Source organism: Aphelocoma coerulescens, chromosome 3 (assembly GCF_041296385.1).
Source record: "Aphelocoma coerulescens isolate FSJ_1873_10779 chromosome 3, UR_Acoe_1.0, whole genome shotgun sequence".
Lineage (NCBI taxonomy): Eukaryota > Metazoa > Chordata > Aves > Passeriformes > Corvidae > Aphelocoma > Aphelocoma coerulescens.
The window spans coordinates 46,494,155-46,518,459 of NC_091016.1; the positions used below are offsets into that span (position 1 = coordinate 46,494,155).

The 24,305-nt window shown below is 34.7% G+C and overlaps 1 protein-coding gene and 1 long non-coding RNA gene across 11 annotated transcripts in view; one reads left to right on the top strand and one right to left on the bottom strand.

The window, feature by feature from the left end:
- The window catches only part of PACRG (parkin coregulated), a 223,342-nt gene that overhangs the window by 110,576 nt on the left and 88,461 nt on the right, over positions 1-24,305 (top strand). For 9 of the 10 annotated variants that reach the window (XM_069010103.1, XM_069010105.1, XM_069010111.1 and 6 more), the window contains 2 exons: positions 7,692-7,863; positions 18,920-19,069. In XM_069010103.1, coding sequence (XP_068866204.1) covers positions 7,692-7,863; positions 18,920-19,069 — 322 coding nt within the window. The remainder of the gene's footprint in view (positions 1-7,691; positions 7,864-18,919; positions 19,070-24,305) is intronic. The other variant, XM_069010108.1, reaches the window with a different exon arrangement.
- LOC138108042 (uncharacterized) lies at positions 1,142-20,878 on the bottom strand. Its single transcript, XR_011149833.1, has 3 exons — positions 20,811-20,878; positions 2,126-2,171; positions 1,142-1,206 (listed from the first exon to the last, which is right to left on the bottom strand). It is a non-coding gene; the product is annotated as an uncharacterized lncRNA (long non-coding RNA).

Consider the following 24,305-nt stretch of genomic DNA (forward strand, 5'->3'; position numbering starts at 1 on the left):
ATTGGCAAAGAGAAAGGAAAAGAATGTCAAAAAATAAAAAACCCCAATAATTTAGCCACTGGTTTCACTAAGGGGATACAATAAGTTTACTTTCTCCTGATTTACCTTCACAATTCTTTAAAAATAACATGTAGTGTTAAGCTTAATCTTATTAAAATGGTAGCAAACCTTCTTTGAGCAAAAGAGTATTTATTTCCAAGAAGACAATTTCAAATTAGTTCTTCACTGACGTACTGCATTTTATGTGTTTTGTGGGGATGAACAAACTGGTTCACTCTTCTTCTGATGAAGTTTAAAATGAACTTCATACTGCACGAAGAAAATAAATGAAGATCAGTATATTTTGCTCAGAAGGTATTGGGAGAGTCTTGCAACCAACTCCATATAATCCTTCTACCTTCAAACTCAGCCTTAGACAGGGCTCTGCCTAGCCTCCTCCCTTGCCTGGGACAGTCTTAGCATCTTTTCTTTCCCTGTCAGAGAAGAGTTGTCCACTGGTGTCTGATAAAAAGTGTCTGCAAAACTGAACATTTCTTCTTCACAATGATAATCCCCTGCGTGTTCTGTAGTAAATGACCAGAGCTTGCCCTCTGCTTCTTGCTGGTGCCTAAGTGCATCTGGGAGGAGTTCTTAGATGTTGCACCTGAGGGTAGAACTTAATCTACCACTGGGCCATGGACCCCAGTGGAGACCCTAATTCCCATTCCCCTCTCAGAGTAGGTGTATATAATACATATAATATCACATGGCTTTAAATTGTGAAATTTATCTTTGTATATCATGTAAAGCTCATATTAAGAAATTGCAAATATGAGAGATTAACAAAATGTAGAGAAGTAATGCTTCTCTGTCTTAATCTAAAGTTTTACATTACTGTGCTTGTGAAATACATAAAACATATTAATAAATCATGTAAAGAAAAAGGAGAACAACTGAGTATCTGAAAATGTGTCAGCAATCCTTTGAAGAGCAAGAGGATTGTAACTAGATAGTCATACATCCTGAAGTAGCAGAAATACTTTTGTCTGCCACTGAGGTTATCGTGTGGTCCATTGCTTCCTTCACATGAACAAATCTCAGGAATGTTCCACATTTGTCAGAGTCGTGTTTACAGAGCTCTTTTCTCAGGGTACTTAATCTTCTATTTATAATGCTTCCCATCAATTAAAAGGAAGCAGTCCTTGAAGGGTAGTGTACAACTATTTGCTGTATTGAAAGAATGGTATATTTTACATGCTTTTTTAGAAATCAGTTGACTCAGCTAATCTAATATGATCAGAATCCAAATAAATAAGAGCAAGTTAGCACTTATTTTCTTTTCAGTTCAGTGTATTCCTATATATCAGTTTGTCCCTGTCATTTCCAATGAGGGATCAATGAGAATAAATTTTATATTTTTTCTATTAGGGCAAATTGATGATTATGACAGGTGGGGTCTCATGACTGCCTTGTGTAGTAGCCTTAATGCTTTCCTATCTGTACTGGAAATAGCTCATACATTTTAAATAATATTTAGCCTTTTCATAGCTGCAACATATTGGTGGCTCATAATGATTAATTAGTTGGCTCAACTCTATTTCCTGTCACACTATTTCTGTGTCACAGTAATGAACTCCTATACTGTAGCAGAAGTCTTGCTGTTAATCTGTCACTTCAATATTGCATATCGTACTTTAAGGCCTATATCCCATAATCCAAGGGTTTATTATCATCCTGCTTTTTTCCTGGGTGATACACTGACCCTCCTCTATATTTGGCAAGACTTGCTTGCTCTGTATTATCAGTGAGCTGTATATTTTAAAAATTTAAATCCCAGCAGTACAATTAAAATGATTTATGAAAATGCAGGATTAAAATCCCCTCCTCCCAGAAATGTGCTAGATTATCTTCTGAATGGCATAGCTCACCGACTTAGAGATTCACATTTCTTTAATAAAAATCAATTCTTAAGTTACATTTATAGGACAAGATTTCAGGCTGGGTTTTTTACTCTCTCTCTAACAGGAGATGATTTTACACAAATTCATATCTTCCTTCTCCTTGCCTCCATTTCTGAGCCAGTCATTCATCCTCTGGTTATTTAGGGAATAATATGACCTTCTTGTTGACTATTAATTTTCCTCACCTCAGTAACCCCAGTAAGATTCGATTGTCACCTTCAGCTGTGGCAACTGAAAGGAGAATGTTTTGGTTATCCTATCATGCTGGTTTCAGCTGGGGTAGAGTTAATTAACTTCACAGTGGCTGGTATGGGGCTGTATTTTGGATTCATGCTGAGCACAGGGTTGATAACATCGAGGTGTTTTTGTGATTGCTGAGCAGGGCTTGCACAGAGCCAAGGCCTTTCCTGCTTTTCCACCACACTGGTGAGGGACTGGGGGTGAGTGGGAGGTTGGGAGGAGACACAGCCAGGACAGGTGACCCAAGCTGACCAAAGGAACATTCCAGACCATGTGACACTGTGCTCAGCATATAAAGTGGGGAGAGAAGAAGGAGGAAGTGGGGCATTTGGAATGATGGGGTTTGTCTTCCCAAGTAACTGTTTTACTTTTGTAACTATCATGGAGGTAGCAGGAAATGCAGTAAGTTCAAAATCATTATGTACATTTCTGTATTTTTAGATTTTGAGGGTTTGGGTTTAATTTTTGCATGAGGAGTTATTTCAAAGCTGAATTCAGGTAGCCAGTACAGTAACACTCCAATGACATTTCTTATTATTTCTTCTCTTAATTTATCCATAGGAGGCAAATATTTTCTTTTGTTATTTAACTTCTTGTGGGAAGTTAAATATCCACAGAATATGTTAAAAAGGCTCTAAATACAGTTTGAGTTAAAAGATTTCTATTAGGTCCCTTGCCATTATCGATTTCTCTTCAAGTCTGATAATCTCCCACTTGTTTTAAGATAAGTATTTTAGCATTTCATTTCAGAATGGAAAATATAGTCAGAACTGTCTTTTTTATTTTCTTTTTTAAATAAGACACAGGTAATAACTTAGACTAAAGCTCTTTCAACAGGAAATCTTTGTAGTATGACCCTACTGGAAGGTGAAATACAGCAGACTAAAAGGAGAATATTTTCTTGCTAGAAAACTTGTAGGGACAAAATTGTGTTTTGAGCCATAAGCAAAATTACCATATTGAAAAATCCATCTAGTCAAGTCTGGAAAATACTAGTGAGCATTACTCGCTCCATAGTGAAGATTAAAACTAACATGCCATTATGCATCAAATATATTGAAAGCAAGAAACCAAGAGCTGTGAAACACATAGGCTTCATCTTGACTATTTGTACAGGCTATTGGAAGAAAAAAAAGAAAGGTTGAAAGAAATCTTGGCAGAAAAAGTGTAAAGGAAGTTCAAAACTGAGACTGCTCAAAAATGTTTCTGTTTTTCTCCTTTCATTAAACTACAAAACAGACATGAAAGTAAATCTTTCTATTATATGATCAAAGAATCCTTACAAAATCTTTATAATCCTTACAAAAAACTCCCATTTGTCCTTATCAACCCAGGAATTCCAGAATTTCTTTTACTATAATTAATTTTAATGCCTTAGACAAAGACATTAAATGAGTACATACACAGTTATATATAATGTTTCTGGGAGATCAAATCCAATTTTTGGGTAATCAGAGCAAAGACACAGTATTATGTAACCAGTTGTGTGAAATGAGATGGAAAATTAAATAATGTGGCTTAAACACTACCTTCTAAAATTTGAGTTTGTCTTATAGTTTACTAGATTATTTTAAATAAGATTCTTTAAGTAAGGTAAATGATACCATTATTGTCAAAGTTCTTCTATATCTTAAGTTCTCTCAAATGGTTTGGGTTTTTTATCTATCAGATTAGCCACAAAGCTAATTTTTCTATTGTCAGCATAGAATCTTTATCTGATTTTGACTTGTCTAAGCAGACTTGCTACTCATTCTGGGCTGCTTCATAGGAACAGATTTTCTCCTGGACGAATTGACTGTGATACTGCCATTAGTTTCCTCCCATCCTGTACATTAGTTGTACGTAACGATAAAACTACACTTACTAAGTGTATATTGTGTTTCACCTAGGGAGCTTTTAGAACATAAGGAGCCTGGAAGTTTCAAGAAACAGATTTTACTCATACTATGGTTGCTTTTATTACTTAATCATATATTGTATATTAATTTTTATTAGTGCCTATTTACTGAAAGTTCAGGGGCTATGTCTGCAAAATTTACAAACTACTAGTTTGAACTATTATGAACAGAAGTTCATAATAATTATTGTGAGATTTCTTCTTAAAATCCATATCTACAGTATTATTGTCAGATGTGGACAAGTTTTGCCAAGAATTTGAGCATTAATCAGCATTTTTTGTGGGTGGATATAAAAAACAAAAGGATTTTGTAGGCGTAAACAGAAAAATCACAATTTTCTCTGAACAACTGTATAATAGTCACTTTTAAAAGCTAAATAGTAAACACAGAAGGAAAGGGTTTCACACCATAGAATGTAAGACAAAATATTTCTGGCTTCCATATTGTGGGAGTTATTATAGAGCAAAAAAAAGCTAAGTAAAAATTGTCTGTGTGCTTGGACAGCTGACACTTCAAGAAATAAGTTAGAAATCAGAATCCTTTTCAGAACCGTGCCAGTTGCCAACCACTTAGGGATTTGAAACTAATTGAGAAGAGACAAGTACACACAAATACTTTATCATCTACAGCTTGTCATATGTATATTTAGTAAAAGATTTTTCTCAATAAATCTTTTGTGCTGTGTGTAAAAATCAGAGTTGTTTTTAAACCCTGAAATCATATTCATAAAGCTGATATATCATTCCTATGTATATGTAATGTGTAACCATAATGCAGAGTTGATAGATAAGGATAATATCTTTTATTCACTAGTTATTATTGCTGAAAAACATTGACAAGAAGCCTTCTCCCTTAAAAGAAAAAGCATATTTCAAGCACAAAAAAAAAGCTGAAAAAAATGGCATGGAGTATCAGAAGAATCAAATCTTTGAGAACAATAACTGGTAGATGCAGTTAGATGAGTTATTAATGAATAGTGGGAGAAAAAAATTAGACATTCTACTGTGTGTGTTTGGAGCAAAATAGTTGCAAATCCTGAATCAGTAACCTAATGTTGATATGTATTAAGGATATTTTTTACCACAGAAATAGTTTGTAATTTTGAAAGGATTATCAAATACCCATTTAAGGAATACATTCCAAACCCCATCTCAATAAGACATAGTGTGGTAAAGGTGTTTTGCCTTTTGAAACACCTCTCATTTAAAAAAACAAGCCCACATATTATTAATTGTATCTCTCTTCAACATCTAAAGCTTTTGCCAGACACAAGTAGCTGTGAAAAGTTTTGGTTTTGATTTTCTGAAACTAGAACATTAAATAACAAAAATCTAATAATATTATAAATTACAAATTAAGCATTAAAAAGAAATATTAAAGGAAGTTTTATTGTCCTGTTGACAGAGAACATGAAAAAAATTGCTTCTTCTTGGTCCTGCTTTTTTGTCAATGATTTTTTGACCTCCTGGTCTCTTCTTACCTGATACCGCTTTCCTTCTGTAATGAACAATTTTGCCTCTGTTTTAGGCTTGTCACCAGAATTTTGTAATTGCTGTAATGCTGTCTTCTGTTCTCAGAGACCTTTGGGGGAGACTTCTTTTGTCATCTCACAAGTATTGCTACTAGCATGCTGAATGTCCTCAAGAAATACAAACCCCATCAATTTAGGAATTTAAATGTCTATTAATTCTTGTTATTTTATTTCTTAATAATCAAATTATTTAATTTATTTTTGTTATATCTTTTTTTTTCAACTTTCTCACAAATTGACCCTGGCATATTTATAGAATTATATAATCATAGGCTCATTAAGGTTGGAAAAGACCCTAAAGTTCAACTGTCAACCCAGCACCACCACCATGTTCACCACTAAACCGTGCTCTCAAGTGCTATAGCCACACATTTTCTGAACACTTTCATGGATGATAACTCCCCCACTTCCTTGGACAGTCTGTTCCAGTGCTTTACAACCCTTTCTGTGAAGAAATTTTTCCTAATAACTAATCTAAACCTTCCTTGGAGCAACTTGAGGCTGTTTCCCTGGGCTCATACTAACTCCAAAGGCATCTGATAAAGACATTTTTTCTTGTGAAGCAAAAGGCCAATGAGAAAAAAATTACAGACAAGCAAATAATATATGATGTTGAGAAAACAGGAAATACGGGTTTCCTTTGTTCCTTCTTCTGCATGATCCACTACTGGGACTTGACTTCATTCACATTGGTGAATAGGTGTTATGCAATTGCCCTTTTAATCTCCCATGAGAGATTAACAATCAGTGCGTGTGAGACTGTGTTAGTATGTCATTGGCACTATGTCTGCCAATAGTGAGATGCTCACAGCAAGTGTATAATACTTACTTTCAAGTATCAGTTCCAGTTAATTTTGATTTATCATGGATTGATCTGTTTCAACATAAAAGATTGAAGTCAGTAGCTAAGGTGTGCAAGACCAGGACTCAGATCTACTCAGAGTCAAGCAAGGAGGAAAATGAACCATGGCCTCAAACAGAGAATGTCTGTGTGCTACTTCCTGACTGTGGGATTTACCCAAGAACTGTAAAGTTCAGTTCTTGGTTGCTTTAGTTCAGACTTCCACAGTTCAAATGAGAATGTGATTTCTGTTCTGAAATCAATGGGTAGTTTTGTTTTTTTTTTTTGCTTAACCTGACAAATTTTGTTTAGTACATTTGGAGCTTCAGTTTGGCCTATGTGACAAAGCTTGTTACGTGTGAAGAATCTTACCTGGATATTACCTAATCTCACTGGAAAAACAGGGTAGCATCTAAGCACTGTTTTAAAGATGGAAGTGCGTTCATAAGGAGATGGATTTGTCTCCAAGTGATTTTAAGGATCTTATTCTGTTCAGAGAAAATGCATTGCTGTTGAGTCACTTCTCAGCTGTATTCAGAGCTTTGACAGGCCATAAACACACTTCTGATTCTCCCTGGCTAGCCTGAGTGTCTGTGGTAGAGTCCTAATGGATAAAAGGAGGAAAAGGGAAGAGAACTAGAGTGCAAAATCCCTCCATAGTGTGCTAAGTTTAGTATACTTTGTAGTTTAGGATTGGAAGGAGATTATTATTAAAAATAGGTACATAGTTTCTCTACCTTTTTTTCACAGTAGAGAACCATGGAATTTCTTTATAATTATGCTCTCGAAATTAATAGGAAATAAATTAGGTCAATGTTCTAAAAATTAAGGAATTAGGTACAAATATCAATATTTGTCCTGTACTGGATATTTTGTTGCTTACAGGATTCTTTCTCTTATTTGTTGTTTTCAGTGTCCAAGTTTTTAAATTTTTCTTAAAATTACTGGTTTGATTCCTATTGCAAAGTAAAGTGTGTAAGCAAGAATATCAGAATCTGGTACTGTCTTATCAAAAATATATGGGACTATATTAATTTTATTCTCTTATTTAGATCTAATATTTCTGTATTTTAGTATATCTTGTCATAAACCATATTTGGGATTCAATATATTCTGCAGTGGTAAAAAATGAATTATATTTACTAAACATGCCTCTATATGTGGCATGAATTATCTGTTGGCCTGATCACATTGTATTAGTACTGAAAAATTGCATTTATCTATTTATTTTGTATTTTCAGGCAGAGATTGAAAATCTGGACTATCATTACTTTCTGCCTTTGTTCTTTGATGGGCTTTGTGAAACTGAATTTCCATATGAGTTTTTTGCTCGTCAAGGAGTCCATGACATGCTGGAGCATGGTGGAAGCAAGATTCTTCCTGTTGTTCCTCAGCTCATTATCCCAATAAAAGGTAGGTAAACATGTAGGAGAAAAATCCATAATTTGTATTTATATGATCTAAAATTTTGAAAAGTTGCTAATTAAGCTGTAAGACATGACAGCCTGAACATCACATGAAGATTATAGTAAATGTGAGTAAATTTTAAGATATAAGGCCAGAAAGCTTATGCCCTCAATACCCTGATATGTGCAGTATTTCAGAAGAATAGACTCTCTGGTTAGTGTTTTCCTTATTACAAGGGGGCTCTTGGTCTTTGGAAATGTGAAGTGACATTTTCTTAGCTGGTTTTGTATATTTATTATGTAAATCCTCTACTGTACAGACCAGTTCATCTAAAATGACAGGAGAAATCAACAGATGGCATTTTAAAAATATTACTTTTGAAGGTTTTGTATATTTAAACATAGATTTTTTGTATAAAAGATTTTTAAGTAATAAATTATTTTAATACAAATGCAAAACTGCTAAACTTCAAGTGTACTACCACTAAAACTTTAGTTTCTTGAACCACCTAGTCTTTCAGATGTATTTGTCCTTTCCTGTTTCTTTAGGTCAGTACCTTGAAGAGCTATTACTCTGAGCCATCATCCTTCTCTAGTTAGATACTGTGATTCTTAAATCTATGTGGTACACCTATACTGATAGGTGCTCATGTTTGTTAAATTTGGTTTCTCTTTTAATCATTGATGGTATCATTGCTGTCCTTTGTCCTGTCCATGAGACAGTTCAGCTTTAAATACAGTTTTGTAAAAGGGGAAGTGAATGTAGTTTGGAGCCTAATACTGAAACAATAGTGTGGGAAGGGTCAGAATTGTGGTTTTTTCATTCAATTTTTTATCAATTTAAAAAGATTGATTATAGATGTCACTATGTCTATCTTACTGTAGTTTTGAAAATGTCAAAAGGAATATATAATATTCAGAATGTTTACTCTGTGATGCTTGAGAAAGGTTATGAAAACAATGTTACCATTTTTTCCTCTCTATAAGGGAAACACATAAAGAGAGGAATGATATAATTTCTTTTGAATTGTATTTCCAATGCCACCCAAATATATCTACAGTAGTATCATTTTTTTTGAAAGCTGAAATAATTTCTTCAGAAAAGACTGCAAGTTTATGACAGCATCTATTCAGTTAGGATTTAAAAGTTTCGCTGAGACCAGAATCTAGCTTAGATATAATTACCTGGAAGTTTTAGCTGTTACACAGCATTTAGAATTAGAAGGAGACTGCTAGGTAAGGGTATTTCTGTGGGTTTGATATGTAGTCTTAAGTCATAATTTATGGTGCTGGAACACATTCAGGAATTTGCTAGCTAAATTTAGTTGTTGGTTCTGCTTTATTTTATACTAAAGTGCTTATTTTTTATTTTAAAAAGGCTTCTGTATCAGCTTTAATATGTGAAGAGTCTAAGTATTATCAATGATAAAGGCTTCTTCCTACTTGAAGCAGTACTAATATTAAAAGACACCACCATCTCCAGGAGTTTGAAAATGTATACTTTTAAGGGGTTTTAAATTTGGTATGACTGTGTAATACAGCAGCATAGCCATAGCTATACATTTCTGTGACTCAGCTGCATCCACAATAAACTCAGCTATGTTTTACACAGATTACTGTCTCTAAAGTGTCCCAATGGGTGAGTTATTTCTGATTAACCAGTCTTCTTCTATATCACTACCATATTTCAACTGTGAAAGAGTGAATCAATTGATTGGTAGCCAAGGTAATATATATGATCGAGGGGAAAAGGCTAAAAGAAAGACAGAAAAACAACTCTACAGATAGAATGCTTTTAAAAGCAGTTTTCTCTCCTGCATGTTCATCAAAGGAATATATTAGTAAAGACCTAAATGTTCTCTAAAAACATTTTAAATTAAATATTAAAATTCTGTATTATATTTTAATGATTTAAGGAGAAATTTGTCTTCCAGCCATCCTTACTTAAAGTTCACACACTTAAACACTATATCATTAAAGATGAAAATTATATTATTTAATCCATCTCTGGGTTATTGTAAGCCCAAATCCTTTCAACAATTTTTTTTCTGGTTAAACCAAAAAAAAGACAATTGAAATTTACAGGCCTGGTTTCTCTTCTAAAATACCTGAAATAGGATCAAAATAATAAAGAATGATCTTTAGTTGCAAAATACTTTCTTTTTTTTTTGTTTTTCACACTGCAAGGAATATTTTTACTGGAAATTCAGAGGAAGAAAAAAATCCCTCAGGCTGGATGCATCAATTTCTCAGAGAGAAAAATGTTCAAAATACATTTTGATTTCTCAAAATATAAATTAAAAATATATTGTATCTTGCACTGTAAAAACATAAAATAGTTTATAAATATAGTCATTGCATGACATAAAACTTAGAAGTAACAAATTACCTAAATATGTCAAACTTGTAAGGAATCCAACTAAAAATAAATAAAATACAAAACCAGAAAACTGAATTACTTAAGGTGTAGGGCTTTTTGCTCCCTTTCACAGAAGATGTAGGCAAACCCACTGTTATTTAAACCTCAGCAAAGAAATATAAACTGAGAAATATAGCAAGTAGCAAAGGACTTTGCAGCAGTATCATGAAAGTTCTGATGCACAGCACAAGCCAAAGATCTGCTTTTCCAAAAAGTTTCCTATTGTTATTTTCATATTGCAGACAGATAAAAAAGCAGAAGAAGGAGGCTAATTTTACCCACATCACAGGCTACATTGGTGGCAGAGAGCTGAACAGAACCCAGACACAGCCCACTGGGGGAACAAGCAAAGATATCTGTAGGTTACATGAGAGTTCCCTTATTTTTAGGAAACTGAGGAATCTGTCTAGCATTTCCATGTTTTTCTGTGTGGTCATTATAGGAATGTAAAATTCCTTTTGATATTCATTTTTGGGGCAAATTATTGCTTTTAATATTACAATTGCCATAATTAATGTCAGATCAGAAAAGCCAGAAGTCCTTTTGCTTGCTTTCGTTAGGCTTGTCCCAGATTCCTGACCGCAGGGTTCCCCGATGTTCTCTGCATGAGACACACGTGCAGACATAGACACTGAGGGAGCCAGAAGTTTCTACACCTTTGTCTATTATTTCTAGCAGTAACATCAGGGACATGCAACACAGTGTATGGAAGCACCTCCTCTCCTTTCAGGGGCAGTGAGCATGCTATCATTCACATTTGCTTTGCTGGCAATGTAGTTGTAGGAGTTTTCAACCCCTTCACACATAAAGTCACCAATTGTTCCAGCTCCCACACTCTGACTTTTGCTAATGCAATTGTTTGTGGAGCAATTCAGTGAATTTCTCATCTAGATGTATTAAAAAAAAAAAAAAAAAAAAAAAAGCCATAGAACCCAAATCTAAAACAAATCCAAAATATTTCTAGAGTGGCATTACTTTGAAAGTCAGATCATTTCAATGGTCTAGTTCATAAATGCACAAATGAAGGAACAGTACATGATAGCACAGGCATTGGAGTGAATGGGTAGAAATGATCAATAGGAAGATCTTCATATAGCTTTGCTAATAAAGATAATAATGTGAAATTAAACACTTAAGTATCTTGGATCACCCACTTGCCAGAATCTTTTCTCTTCCATGCTGTGAATCCTAAAACAGATATGTAGATAATCTGAATTCAGTCCTAAAAGCCAGAAAAGCTCACATCTTTGCACTTGTAACTTAGAAGGAAGTATTCTTTCTACACAGTTCCAGTCAGCAGACTAGCTCTTCTGCTTGAGCCCAAAAGGAATAATCTCCATCCTAAGGAACACTGAAGTTTTTGTTTTTGAGGCTTTTACCATGCTGTTGAAAGTAACTTCTGTGATACAATAAATCAAGGATACCTTAAACTTTGTTGAAAGTGTTTCATTAAGGAAACCGATTTTTTTGTGAGTCAGATCTAGAGAAATGAATACAGCATTCCTCATTCAGTGTCACCTACAGAGTCCTTGTTAATGTTTAATAAATTTCCAAATTAAACTGATTTCTGTTTTCTTATTGTTCACATTCTATTTGCATGTAAAATGTTGTCTTGGACTACAGTGTAGTTAATTCCCATTTAATGTCAAATCAGTATCAGTTTTGCATTTAGATATGTAAAGTTGAATCTGTTGCTAGCAGTTGTTCTAAGCACAGTTGTATTTCTCACATATCTTCACTGTATTTAGGAGTATTTAATGACTGTAAAATACTTCCTTTCACAAAGTGTTGCAATATTTTTATGGAATAAATTTGGTTTTCTGGTCTGTAGTCATTTTCTTGCTGCAAATGGTGTAGGTTGATTTCTATCACTGATAGAAAGTTAAAACTCTTATGTAATTGTAATTTTCCTCCTGGCTGGCTGTTGCTCTTGAGAACCAGTTCTGGTTATTAAGATCACAGACTGAAAGAGAAAAGAAAACAAGCTTGCTTTTATAGACTTAAAATGCTTTTAAAGAAAGCAAAGGTCTCTGATTTTTTTTTTTTTTTTTTTAATTGTTGTGATATTCAAATACTAAAGCATTTCCCCTGGAGGTTTCATCAAGCAGTACGAGTAGTTGCAGTTAGATTTATGTTAGTCTTCTGCTCAAAACTGGTCATTTCAGGTATTTTCAAATGGTATAGGAAGTAGATTCTTTATTACTGCTATTTACTCTTGTCTGTGAGGATAAACTGTGTTTCTTACTCAATAAAGATAAATCTTGTCCATGTTTGGAAAGTGAAATCTGCAGTTAACATCTCTGACTTTCAAAGTTGGAGTTAGAGCTAGTCTCTCCTGAATTTATAAATTTATTAATATATAGCATTTAGTAGTAATCAATTTCATCTGCAATTTTATCACCCAGTTGTTCTGTACTCTAAAGTCCTTTTGAAGCTCTTTAGAGTCAGTCCTTGTCTTTGGCATCTGGAATAACTTGGTATCATCAGAAATCTTTGTTATCACCAGTAAAAACTCTTCCCAGTCACCTATGGATCTAGTGGAAAACATGAACTTCAGCTCAGATTCTTTCTAGCCCCTACTAATGATATCCTCCTCTGTGATCATTTACTGTTGCCCTAAGTTTCTAAGTCATTATTTATTTATATGGAAGCCACAGCAGCTCAGTGATGGACTTAATCAAATACCTTTTGAAAGTCTAAGAAAACTTTATTATCAGGTTTTTCTTGTCCACATTATTCTTCTTCAAACATAGCACATTTAGAATGCTATATTAAGTTTTGCAGTACAGATGCCAGTACTACTGGTCTTTGATCTTTTTTATAAATGGCATCACATTTCATTGATAAGAGACCTGTTTTCATCAGGAGGGTGGGTACTCAGTGCAGTTTTAGTATCTTAGCACAGAGGTATGAATGTACATCTAGGAATGGATGGAAACTGTAGACTGGCATAGTTACTGAGCAGGTTTTTGGGACTCTCCTCTAAGTGTTCTTTATACTATATCATTAAACCAGGTCCAAAAATGTTAATAAAGTACAAGCTTTATAGGAGCTGATCTAGTAAAATGCTACAATTACAAGCACAACTCAAGCTGAAAAAAGCCACTGACTTTCTCATCCACATTCTGCTAGATCATGTTTCTTGCAAGCATCAATGTTTCACTTATGGATCTTAGCCTTTTCTGTGCCTTAGACTTTGGCTTTATAAAAAAAGGTCTTTGATGACAAAATTGGCATGCCTTGCCCCCTATTCCTCCTTCCCATCATTTCACTGTAACACATCACTCTTTCAGTTGTACAGAAAGAAATTTGTAACATCTATACTGTTATTTGGATCAGGCTCTTACTGGACTTCTAAAAAGCACAGAACACAAGGTTCTTGTTCTGGTTTTTATTCACTCTTGTTTGAAACACTTTGTTTGGTAACAGCCTTCATTACTGTTCTGTAAATTTAGCATAATACTATTATCTAAGTGCAGGTAGTTAATTATTATACACTTTGGAAATTTTGGACAAAATTTTCTAAGAGAAGTATGTATCACTTTAATCAATTGCATTGTGAGAATCCTTCATGTTAGGAGTTCTTTAAACCTGGCTCTGTGAATTTAAAAGACCTTGATCAACAAGATTATGTAGATCACAACAGTCAAGCATTTTTATCCTGAGTGCTTGTTACCCCACAGGATTCCTATTCTATGTATCTTGTTCTGCTTCAGGCAAAGAATTTTCTAAAACTGTTGCCTCATTTGCCAATTGAGTGAGAGATATGAATGCAAACTAAATTGGTTTTAATGTTGGGTTGTGAGACCTAAATAGAAAATGGAAACCATTGGTGAAATTCTAAGCATAGATTCACAGGTGTACTTGAAAAAGAAGTTGAAGAGAATTAAATTATCAACATAACTTTTTATGTAACTACCAAAATCTAAAGTTAGTATTTAGAGAAGAGATGGAAATTTAGGGAAACTGATTTGATTCTGTAAAGCTCAGGATATCAATGTGCTGTCTGGGAGAGCATGTTCTGATTGGATCTCTTCTGTGGAAATACATTGTGTCATGAAAAAGATACACTGGGTACTGGGAGAAATGCTGTCATATTTCCTGGCTTGTAAAATCTATCAATATTATTTATCAGATGAGAACTCTGGCTTCTATTATAGACAATATCTGGGATTGAGATAGGATTTTCCAAACTGCCACATTAAAAAAAAAAAAAAAAAAATATATATATATATATATATATATCTCAACTCACATAACTTCTAGATCTTTTCTTTCAGATGTTAGAAGTGTTACTCAAGAAAAAGACTTAAATGTTTTAAAATAATTACTTCTATTGGTTTATATGCAAACATTAGCTAAATGGATAAGCAAAAAAGTGGCATATATCTTAAGATTCTGCTCTTAATGGAAATTAACAAAAGAAACATTAAATTTACATCAATTTACATGAATTTCCAATAAAATTTATCAGAAATTAAAAATATGGTGGATTAACATTCACTGAAGTCAATGAATTGGTATTTTATATTGTTTCATTGTTAACAAGCTTTAATAAACAGCACTATGGTGTTTTAAATATGCTTTCAAATTTCATAATTATCTTTGGCTTTGAATGGTAAAAACATAACTAACTCAGATACTGAGCTTTTAAATCAGATATTTAATCTGCTATCATTGTAGAAGTCTCTTTTATTTAAGAAAGTTACGATGAACTTCAGAAAATAATTGTTTGGAAAGGCTATAGCAATACAAAATAATGTATGTTTGAATGAAAAATACTTCATTATATACTTCAATTGAGCAATTATTTAAGCTGGAGGATTTCTTGGAAAAGTGTATTTTAAATCAGAAGCAAAATCTTCTAGTTTATATCATTAAAGTAGAAAACATCAAAACTACCAAGCAACAGAGTAAATTTATTGGGCTGGAGTTTTTTGTTGCTTAAGAGAATGTTACAGTAGTCTAAATGACCAAAGAGAAATATGTACCACTGAGGGAGGTAAGTCCTCTCAAAACCCTTTAGGGAGCAGAAAAGTATCTTTAACTGAGAAGCAAACCAGTTGTTCACTTTGCTGTTATTGTGAAGATCCATGTCTTAGAGCAGACTTCCAGACTAAGAGGCAACAGCCTAGAATGTTTTCTAAATTGGAATACTTTGGGTATTATTCATCTTTCCTTCATCTGGGCTATGTAGCTGTACTGCACCAGGATTTCTAAATGGCCTGCTTTATTCCTGTGCAAGGATACTAGTACTTTCTTCAATTTCTGTTAATCTCTAGATATCACTGATGTTTTCCAATGTACTGGAACATACCTTTTTGGGGCAGGGACTGTCTCTAATTGAATGTTTATAAAGTGCCTAATATAATCAAGCCAGGAGCTGGTTGACTGTTACGCATGCTGCAGCCCAAATATTTAAGAACAACAGTTCTGTAGTCAAAATGATCTTTCTTTTCATATTTACAAGTATTTTGCTAACACACACTGCCAATTTCTGCAATTTGAAGGGATTCAGGCTCAAATTCTCAGTCTGTTTGATTCTACCATATCCATCTGCATCCATACCTCTGCAGGCTGCAGTGTGTGCCCTACTCTTATACCAGTACCAGGCAGCAGCGAGCACAGCTGTGGGAGGTGCACCCAGGCAGAGGAACTCCTTAGATTAGTGACAGAGCTCCAGGAGGAGGTGGGTAGGCTGAGGTGTATCAAGGAGAGCGAGAGAGAGACTACTGAAATTGTACCCTGTCTTCTCTGAGACAGGCCCAACAGGCAGACGTACTGGTTCCCTGTCCTTTCTCTGCCTGGAAAAACAGAATTCCCCAAGGGATAGGGGGCAAAGGTGACAAGCTTCTTTGCTGGCACGACAAGCGCATCTCCTCTGGGGCTGCCTCAGCTTCCCAGGTGCTCTTATACAATAAGGATCTGCAAGTGGTACCAAGCAACAACAAGGATAATGGTTCATCTAGCATGAAGATGTCACAAAGGTTAAGTTGACCTGTGCCCTGCGTCAAAACTGCTTCCATAAATAAAAAACAACTGGTCATTTTAATAAGAGGGTCCCATCAGCAGCTAACAGAAGGCTCAATATGCAGACTGGACCCACTTCTTGGGAAAGTCTGATGCCTCCCTGGGGCCTGCAGGAGTTAAAGATGTGAAAAGAAAGCTTCCTCCCCTGGTATGGCCTCCATCTTTAGTTGCAAGACCAGGTATTGTCAGAATACTCAGAATACCCCTGAGCTGGAGATAGGGATGGGGAGCAGAATGAAGCCACCATAATCCAATGAGAAATGGTTAGGTACCTCCTGCTCCACTTGGACAGAGACAAGTCTATAGCATCAGATGGGATCCATCCAAAAGTTCTTCTTAGGAGTATTTGGACAGCCATTTCCACTTATATGACATACTCTGCATGCCTAAAAATAAGGTTTTTCATCCTCTGGGGCAGCTTCTATAGTCCAGAAGTACTATTCCTGGGACTGGGTACAATTTTTTTGTTAAGGATTAAGAAGCAGTGATTTCTGTCAATGAAATATCTCTTAATTAATTATTGGTGTGTGTATGAATAATTAATTTTGCTAATTTGTAATAATGCATAAAATTGAATAAAAACATTCATGCTGAAATTGTACTGAAAATTACCAGTGTTAGTGATAATTTCTCTATTAGTTCAGTTAGCTATTATTTATGTGCATGACAAGTTAGTAGTGAATAAATCTATATGTTGGAACCCCAAAACTTCCTCTTCCAGTCACTCTTTCATGAAAATGAATAATGCCTGTTTCTCTCTGACAGAGTATTTTCCTACCTGAGACTTGGACCCAGTCTTTAAAATTGTACCTGGGGGTCTCTCTTTGCTAAAGCAGCCTTACAACATCTATCCTCAAAAGCATAATTTGGAATAGCCAGCCTCTTTGCTGGAACTTTGTGTGAGCATGCTGCGTTGTTGGGTTTCCTGTCCACACATTATTTTTGCTCAGAGACAATATGAAATTAAGTGCAGCCTGGTGACTACAATAGGGACTAGAAAATGGGAAGTATGGAATTCAGTCTGTATTTTCATTTACGCTACTCCTTTAACTTGGATGATGTGTAATAGTACCCTTATACCTTGGGCTTTCTGTTTTCTAACAGTAGGTTCAGTATGCTGTTCACAAGCATGTAAAGAGGCATGAAGGGAAGTAAATAATAATTTAATAGTTGATTTTTGAGAATTTTCTCTGTCTATTCACACAACCAATCTGCTCTGCCTTTGCTTTGGAAATCTAGCTCTAATTTTTAACACTCAGCAGGCATGTGATAAGAAGCAGAAGCAGGTGGGTTACAGTGCATTTGCTTAAAGAGATGGAAAAACTGACACTGCTCCTTTGTGAAAATGCTTCTTCATTCCCTATGAAACAGCATTTCTGTGCTCTGGTAAAACTCAGCATTGGAAATACTGAATTACAGAATTGTAGAATCGTAGAATGGTTCAGGTTACAAGAGGCCTTTAAAGATCATCAAGCTCCAGCACCTCTGCAATGAGTAGAGAGATATCGTCAATCCTTTTACTTTGTTTTGAAGAGGCAGTTCTTGAAGAAGTTATTAGTAACTCCTCTTCAATTTTTTTTTGTGTTCTTTGCTACAATTTTTTCTAAATGCATATACTTTGTTACGGTGTCTCGAATCACATGTTTATATATTTCTGTGTTTATAAAACATAGTAATGAAGATGAGCTTATCTTTTTCAGTTCTGTCCCAGTGCAATGATATCGAAGTCTATGTAAGTGGGCAGAACACTGGTGGGCAGACCAATATATAAGAGCATACCAAATTTGACAACTGCTAACAAATTTATCCAGCTGCATAATTTCAGAAATGCTTTTATAAATAGATGGATTTTGCAAGGAAAAAAAAAACTTATTTCAAGCATGACTCATTTTTAATTAAAAGAGAGAATGCAAAGTACTTGCTTTTAGTAAAATTAAAAGAGGAGAAACAAGAGGTTTTTATGAAATGTCTTAGTGTCATAAGATTAGAAGCATGACACTGAAAGCTAAGAGAAAAATTTAAGTAGGCTAGACAAAATCTTTTTTTCCCCCTAGAATGTTTTTCTTTTGAAAAAAGCCTACAAGGTTTGTTTGTGGGGTTTTTTTTCTATAAACATTTGCTTCATTGTACTGATTCTCAGAATAGTAGGAATTGTCAGTTGAATGAATAAAATGATCATGAAATAAATAAGTACAAACATACAAACACCAATTGTTGCACTAGAATGCATCTGTTGTCAACCTTTGCAGGTTGTCTTGCAGTTGTACAGTTCCATTGGCCCCAAATGGTACTTACTGAACATTTATTTTTCATTTGTTTGGACCACACCAGTATTATACAGGCAGCATGAGAGAATAATGAGCTGCATTCTTTGGGTTACTGAAGAGTCAGCACAAATTGTGGGAACAAATAACAATCAGACAAGGCAGTGTTTTATAACATCAGGACTGCAATCCATCTTTGGGATCTTTCTAAGCTGGGCTAATAAAGGCCCACTTACAATTCCCGACAGAGTATAGTTTAATTAAATTTGTCCATTAGAGGACTCCTCCCCCTCCCTCTACATTTTAGAAATTAATTCTGCTTTCTGCCTGTTGTTCTTTTTGCATCACAGATGCACTGAACCTTCGTAACCGACAGATCCTCTGCACCACACTGAAAGTCCTCCAGCACCTGGTGGTGTCAGCTGAAATGGTGGGGGAGGCCTTGGTGCCCTATTATCGGCAAATTCTCCCAGTCCTAAGCATCTTTAAGAATATGAATGGTGAGTTATCCTAACAGACACTGTGTCTTTCAACTCCTAAGGCAAAAAGGGGCTTGAGGCAGGGTTAATTAACAATGTAGTTAAGATTTATTACTGTATATAAACTCAAATCCATTTGGAGCTCTAAATAATGTAAACTCCCCCTCTTACTATTCCCTAAGGATGCACTGAAATTAACAATTTCATTTATTACTCCTTGCACGTACAGTTTATTTAACACAGTACAGAAGCAGTGAAGCAGTTCTATAATCTTCCAATAATTAAATTGTAAAGTTTTGCAACAGTCTTTTGAATACATTAATAAACTGCAAAGGTTTTTCCTCCCCTCCAACACATTCGTTTAGTCCAGCTGCTTTATTCCATTCTGTGCTCTCCACAAGCAATTTGCTGCTACCAGAAGGTTTAGGAAAGATTAAAAATAAAAGTAGAGATCAAACTAATTAATTTGAGGGTTGAGAGAACTCCATGTTGAAGAAGAATTTCAAGTTAGATAATATTGAGCCAAACAGTGAAGTTTGAAGTTATTGCTGCACACTTAGCAGCCTTTATTATAGAGAAATTTAGAACTAATTTATATCTACAGTTAAGTATGTGTTTTCTTTGTAGTGCAGATCTTACCAGTTTCAGTCTTTAATAACTGGTACTATGAGTTCTATATACCGTGAATACATTTACACCACAGTCACCAGCTGAAATCAACATCATGTATATTGCTTTTGCCAAATTAATCTTTAAAATATTTTTCTTTAGTAAATATATCTCTACTTATTTTCAATTATCTACAAAGTTACTGACTTTAAAATTTCTGTTACTGACTTGTGGCCATATAGATGAAAAGAAATTAATTCCTCACAAGCTTTCAAAAGAGGGTTTTCATTAAATTCATGGCATTTTAATAGTTCTCTGCAGGACTCCTTCCTGTTGTACTTTCTGTTTGCATTACTATATAATACCTTATACTCACTCTTTAGTAAGTATAAGATTCAAATCAGATTAAAAAATGCGTGTTCAGAGACTGACTTGGAGGCACAAATGAAATTTACATTTTAGATCCCTTTAAATACATGTACATCTCTGACTTTGTTTTACTTAGAAACGTGCAATAATGTGGAATTCCACAAATGCAAGTTTTTTCTGATGACAGCTGTGGCTTTCCAGAGATTGTGGGATGAAAGCTTATGAGTGAAATCAGTAGGCTGAACTTAAAAAATTTCTGTAGGTTTCCTTATGAATTGGAAGATTTCCCCCTAAAAGATCTAATTTCAGTATCTAGCACAAAACAAGACTGTAAAAATTACTCTCATTGATTAATGAATATACCACACATGCTTTTTTCCAAATTTCAGCCTGAAGTAGCCCATAAATTCTCTTGACCAGGCTTTTCTACAGTGAATTCAGATGAATAATAGGGAAAGCGCAAGTGTAGGCAGGTACATAGCTTAGCAAGGCATTAGACCCAATCTAAATATATCTTCAGTTTTGATTGTATTGCGAGAAAAATAAAATGTATTTTCAACATATTTTCATGAGATCTGTGCTCTGTGAATTTGAGTATAAAACTATAATAAATCACGATATTTGACATTTAAGAACTAAAGCCCCAAAAATAAATGAAAAGTAATAGTCCAAAATTAACTGATTTTGTTGACTCATTACTTTTTTAGAAATAAAAGTTTTGGTATTTCCAGGAATGAAGTAGATGCTATTTGCTAGGCCTACCATATGAAACTGTTTAACTTACTCTGTACTTATATGTGGATGATAGGGAATACCTCTGTCTTCTCCTTCCACAAAAAGATTATATTTCATTCCTCCTTCTGAAAGAAAATAGAGGGTCCTTTCCTCCTCTTTTTATCTCACATGAGCTAATAGGCAACTGAGGTGCAGGTGTTTGCTCCCAATTATAAGGAAATTGCAGAGGCTGATCTGGGCTATTTTTCTTCACTGTTTATTGATACAGCTGAAAGAAGGGGTAAGTGAAGTGTAAATTCTTCTTCCTTCTTTTCTGTATAGCTTGTGAAAGTAAGAACTGTGGTGTATCTTCCAGGACTTGCATGATTTGCAGTCTATTAAGTCAAGACACTGTGGAAGTTTGTCCAGAATTGTTAACTGGAAGAAGCTATGTTTTAGTCAGTGGCACCTCACTAGATCAGTACCTATCTGATGAAAGGAACTCTGTCCTAAATTCATCATGTATGAATACCACTCTCAGTAAACAAGCTTATAGTCAAGAGAATATTAAAAAATAAAATTAAAAAAATGGAGTGTTATTAAGAAATTAAGGTCAACTTACCTTAAGTTCAAGTTACCTGGTGACCAATTTAGAACAAACCAAAATGATTCTTCATGTAGTGTGTGTGGTGTGAAGCTATGGAACTCCCAACCTGAAATTCTTTAGATATAAGAGGTTTCCATGAGTTAGGTGGAGGCTCAGAAATGTCATAAAAAAGAGGATATTGCTTGTTTAGTAAAACACATATATCATTGCTATTGGTAATTTTTGTAAATTGTAAAAAAGTAGAGTATTGATGAAAAATAAATTAGAAGTTTTAATAATTGAAAACCTATAAAACATGTTCACCCATCTGAGTCATAAGATTCAGATTTTTTTATTAAAATATATCAATGTAATCTAAGTTATAAATGCCAGGGGAAAGATCCAAACTTCCTGAGACCGTCTGTGTGAAAGCCAGAGGAGAGAGTTCAACGAACTTCTGAAGAGTCTTGTTAGTAAGCAAGGGGTTCTTGGTGCACAAAGCATATTTGGTGTGTCTGAATTTGTGCCCTCTCTGGAACTCAGGCCCTGCTGATGTTTGTTTTCCCTCGGGTTGCCAAGTGCCCTGTTGCAGAGCATTATAACGTAAAAGAGCGAAGTTCTGGTGGAGTTGCTACCACTCATGTCTTTATTGGTGGGGACAGGGAGAGTACCCTCACCACCTGCCCAGAGTGTGCTCTGAAACAGGGTTGAAGCTGTCTGTTGAAACTGCTAGCCAGAGCCGTAAGGCTGGCGGGAGAGCAAGAGAGGGGAACATGAGTATATTCCAGGGGCTGAGGAAGGGGAATACTGCTGAGATACAGGAGCTCTTTGTCTGTTTTCTGGAGACTGGGAGGAGACTAACAGTCTCCAAGCAAGCTTCCCAACATACATATTATACAACATATTATACAAATTTGCTACTATATAAGAAACAAAAAAGTTTCATGATAGTGCTGACTAAATCTTACTATAAACTCTGTAATGGCACTGTAGTTTAAATGTGTAAGGTAAATGTACTCTTATAAAACTCACTTAAATCTTGTGAAGAGGGAAAGAAAATTCTGTATAGACTCAAATGGAAGTATTCTTCTTTTGCATCACAAAGCCCTTATCTTATTTTCTAAAATGTCTTTTATAAATCTGTGAATTATCTGGGGTAAATACAATTAAAAACAAATAGATTAAGTCTGGTTTTTTATGAAAGCAGGTGGAAGAGAAAAATAAAAGAGAAAAAAAAGGAAAAAAAAGGAGTCTTCAGAGCCTGGAATATGCTATTAGGGTGCATTTGTACCAGAATGATGTCTGAAACAGAAACCTATTCATTAAAACTATTAGACTGTTAGGAAAAGCAAAATTCTCCTGTTTGATTTACCTGACTGGTAAAAGAAAATTTCGTTTATTTAGTTTAGCAGCTGTTTTCATGTTATCAATTTATATTATTTGGTAGTGATCAAGAACAGTTTTGCAGATAAAATAGAGTTAGATGAAACCAAAATATTATTAGGATTTACAGGCCTCAGAGAAGTGTGGGCTGCCACTGCTCTTAGGAAGGTACCTCTCCAGTATGGTAACTTCATATGTGACTTGTCACAGTCACTGTGAGGTAAAGAGTGGAAGTCGGGCAGACTGAAGCCTAAGTTTCTTTTGGTTGCAATAAAAATGCCTTGACACTATCAATAACTTAAAGCTAACATAAACTTTGGACAGTCTCTACCTATGTAGCCAGTCCTTGAAAATAAAGTTTTAGAGGTATGACTGAGAGTACCTGATGCAGTTGTATCACAGCATTCAACCAAGTGTGAAGCCACAAAGCAGGATTATACTGCATGTTTTACAGCACCTGAACTTCACTTGGGAAAAAACATTCTCTTGTCTGGAAGGTACTTCACATACTTTGGAGAACTCTATTTTACAAAATGTGATAACACTGCATAGACTCTAAAGGAAGAAGCAGGACCTAAGTGTTAAATGGCAAAAGCAAAAGACTGTGCCTAAAGGTACAAGTCCTCCCTGTGTTGGAGTTCAAGTATTTTCAGAACTGCCTGTGTATTCCAGAGGCAGTGATGCTCCTCCAAGTGGTTCATGGTTATTAGTAAGAAGCAGCAATTATCCTTTAATGTGATTGAATATGCTCTAAAGAAAAATCTCTTGCCCAGAACATTTCAACTATTTCCTTCTTCCGCTGGGAAATGCAAAAGTTCTTTCACAAAGATTGTCAGTCCTGTTCTAAAATACTTTGCATGTTGCCAACTCTGTGTTCAGAAATCTTGTTTCAGATTTAAAAAAACCCACAAACAAAACAAAAAATAGATGTCTTGAACATCGAAGTTTACAACATAATGTATTTGAGGTTCTCCTAATTTCTCCTATGAACTTTGAGATTACAGATTATTCTCAGACAACTTTTCTCAGTCCCAGTGCTATTAGCTTTAGCTTTTCTTTTTTTTCCTTTTAAACTGAAAATGCAGATTCCCAGAGAATTAGTTGATTCATTGTTGAAATTTGCATAAAAAACATCTAATGCCATAACATTATTGATAAAATAAGCCATGTTAGTATACTAGTAATATAAACTGTATTCTACATCCAGTTTTCACATTGTTCTTAGGCTTCATTATAATACTTATTCTTCCTATCCCTATGCATATTTTGAAAGATTTTCATTATTTCTAAGCTTTCTTTGAATTCCATCAGTTATAATTTCTGAAATTTGAGAACAAAGATTCTGATGTGGCTTTGACGATACACGCTTCAAAGGAATAAGACCACCATGACAACACAGATCTGAGTGAAAAAAATTAGTTTTGATACATTTTCTGTGGTTTTTTTAATAGATAGCTTTGGTACAAGGGGATTCAGAGCATTCTGATGCATCAAAATTTAATGAAAAACATTGTGGTTTTCCCAAAATGGCATCTGCCAGTAAATCACCTTTTTAAGCAGATAAAGACAGATTGATTGTGCTCCAAAAAATGTTAT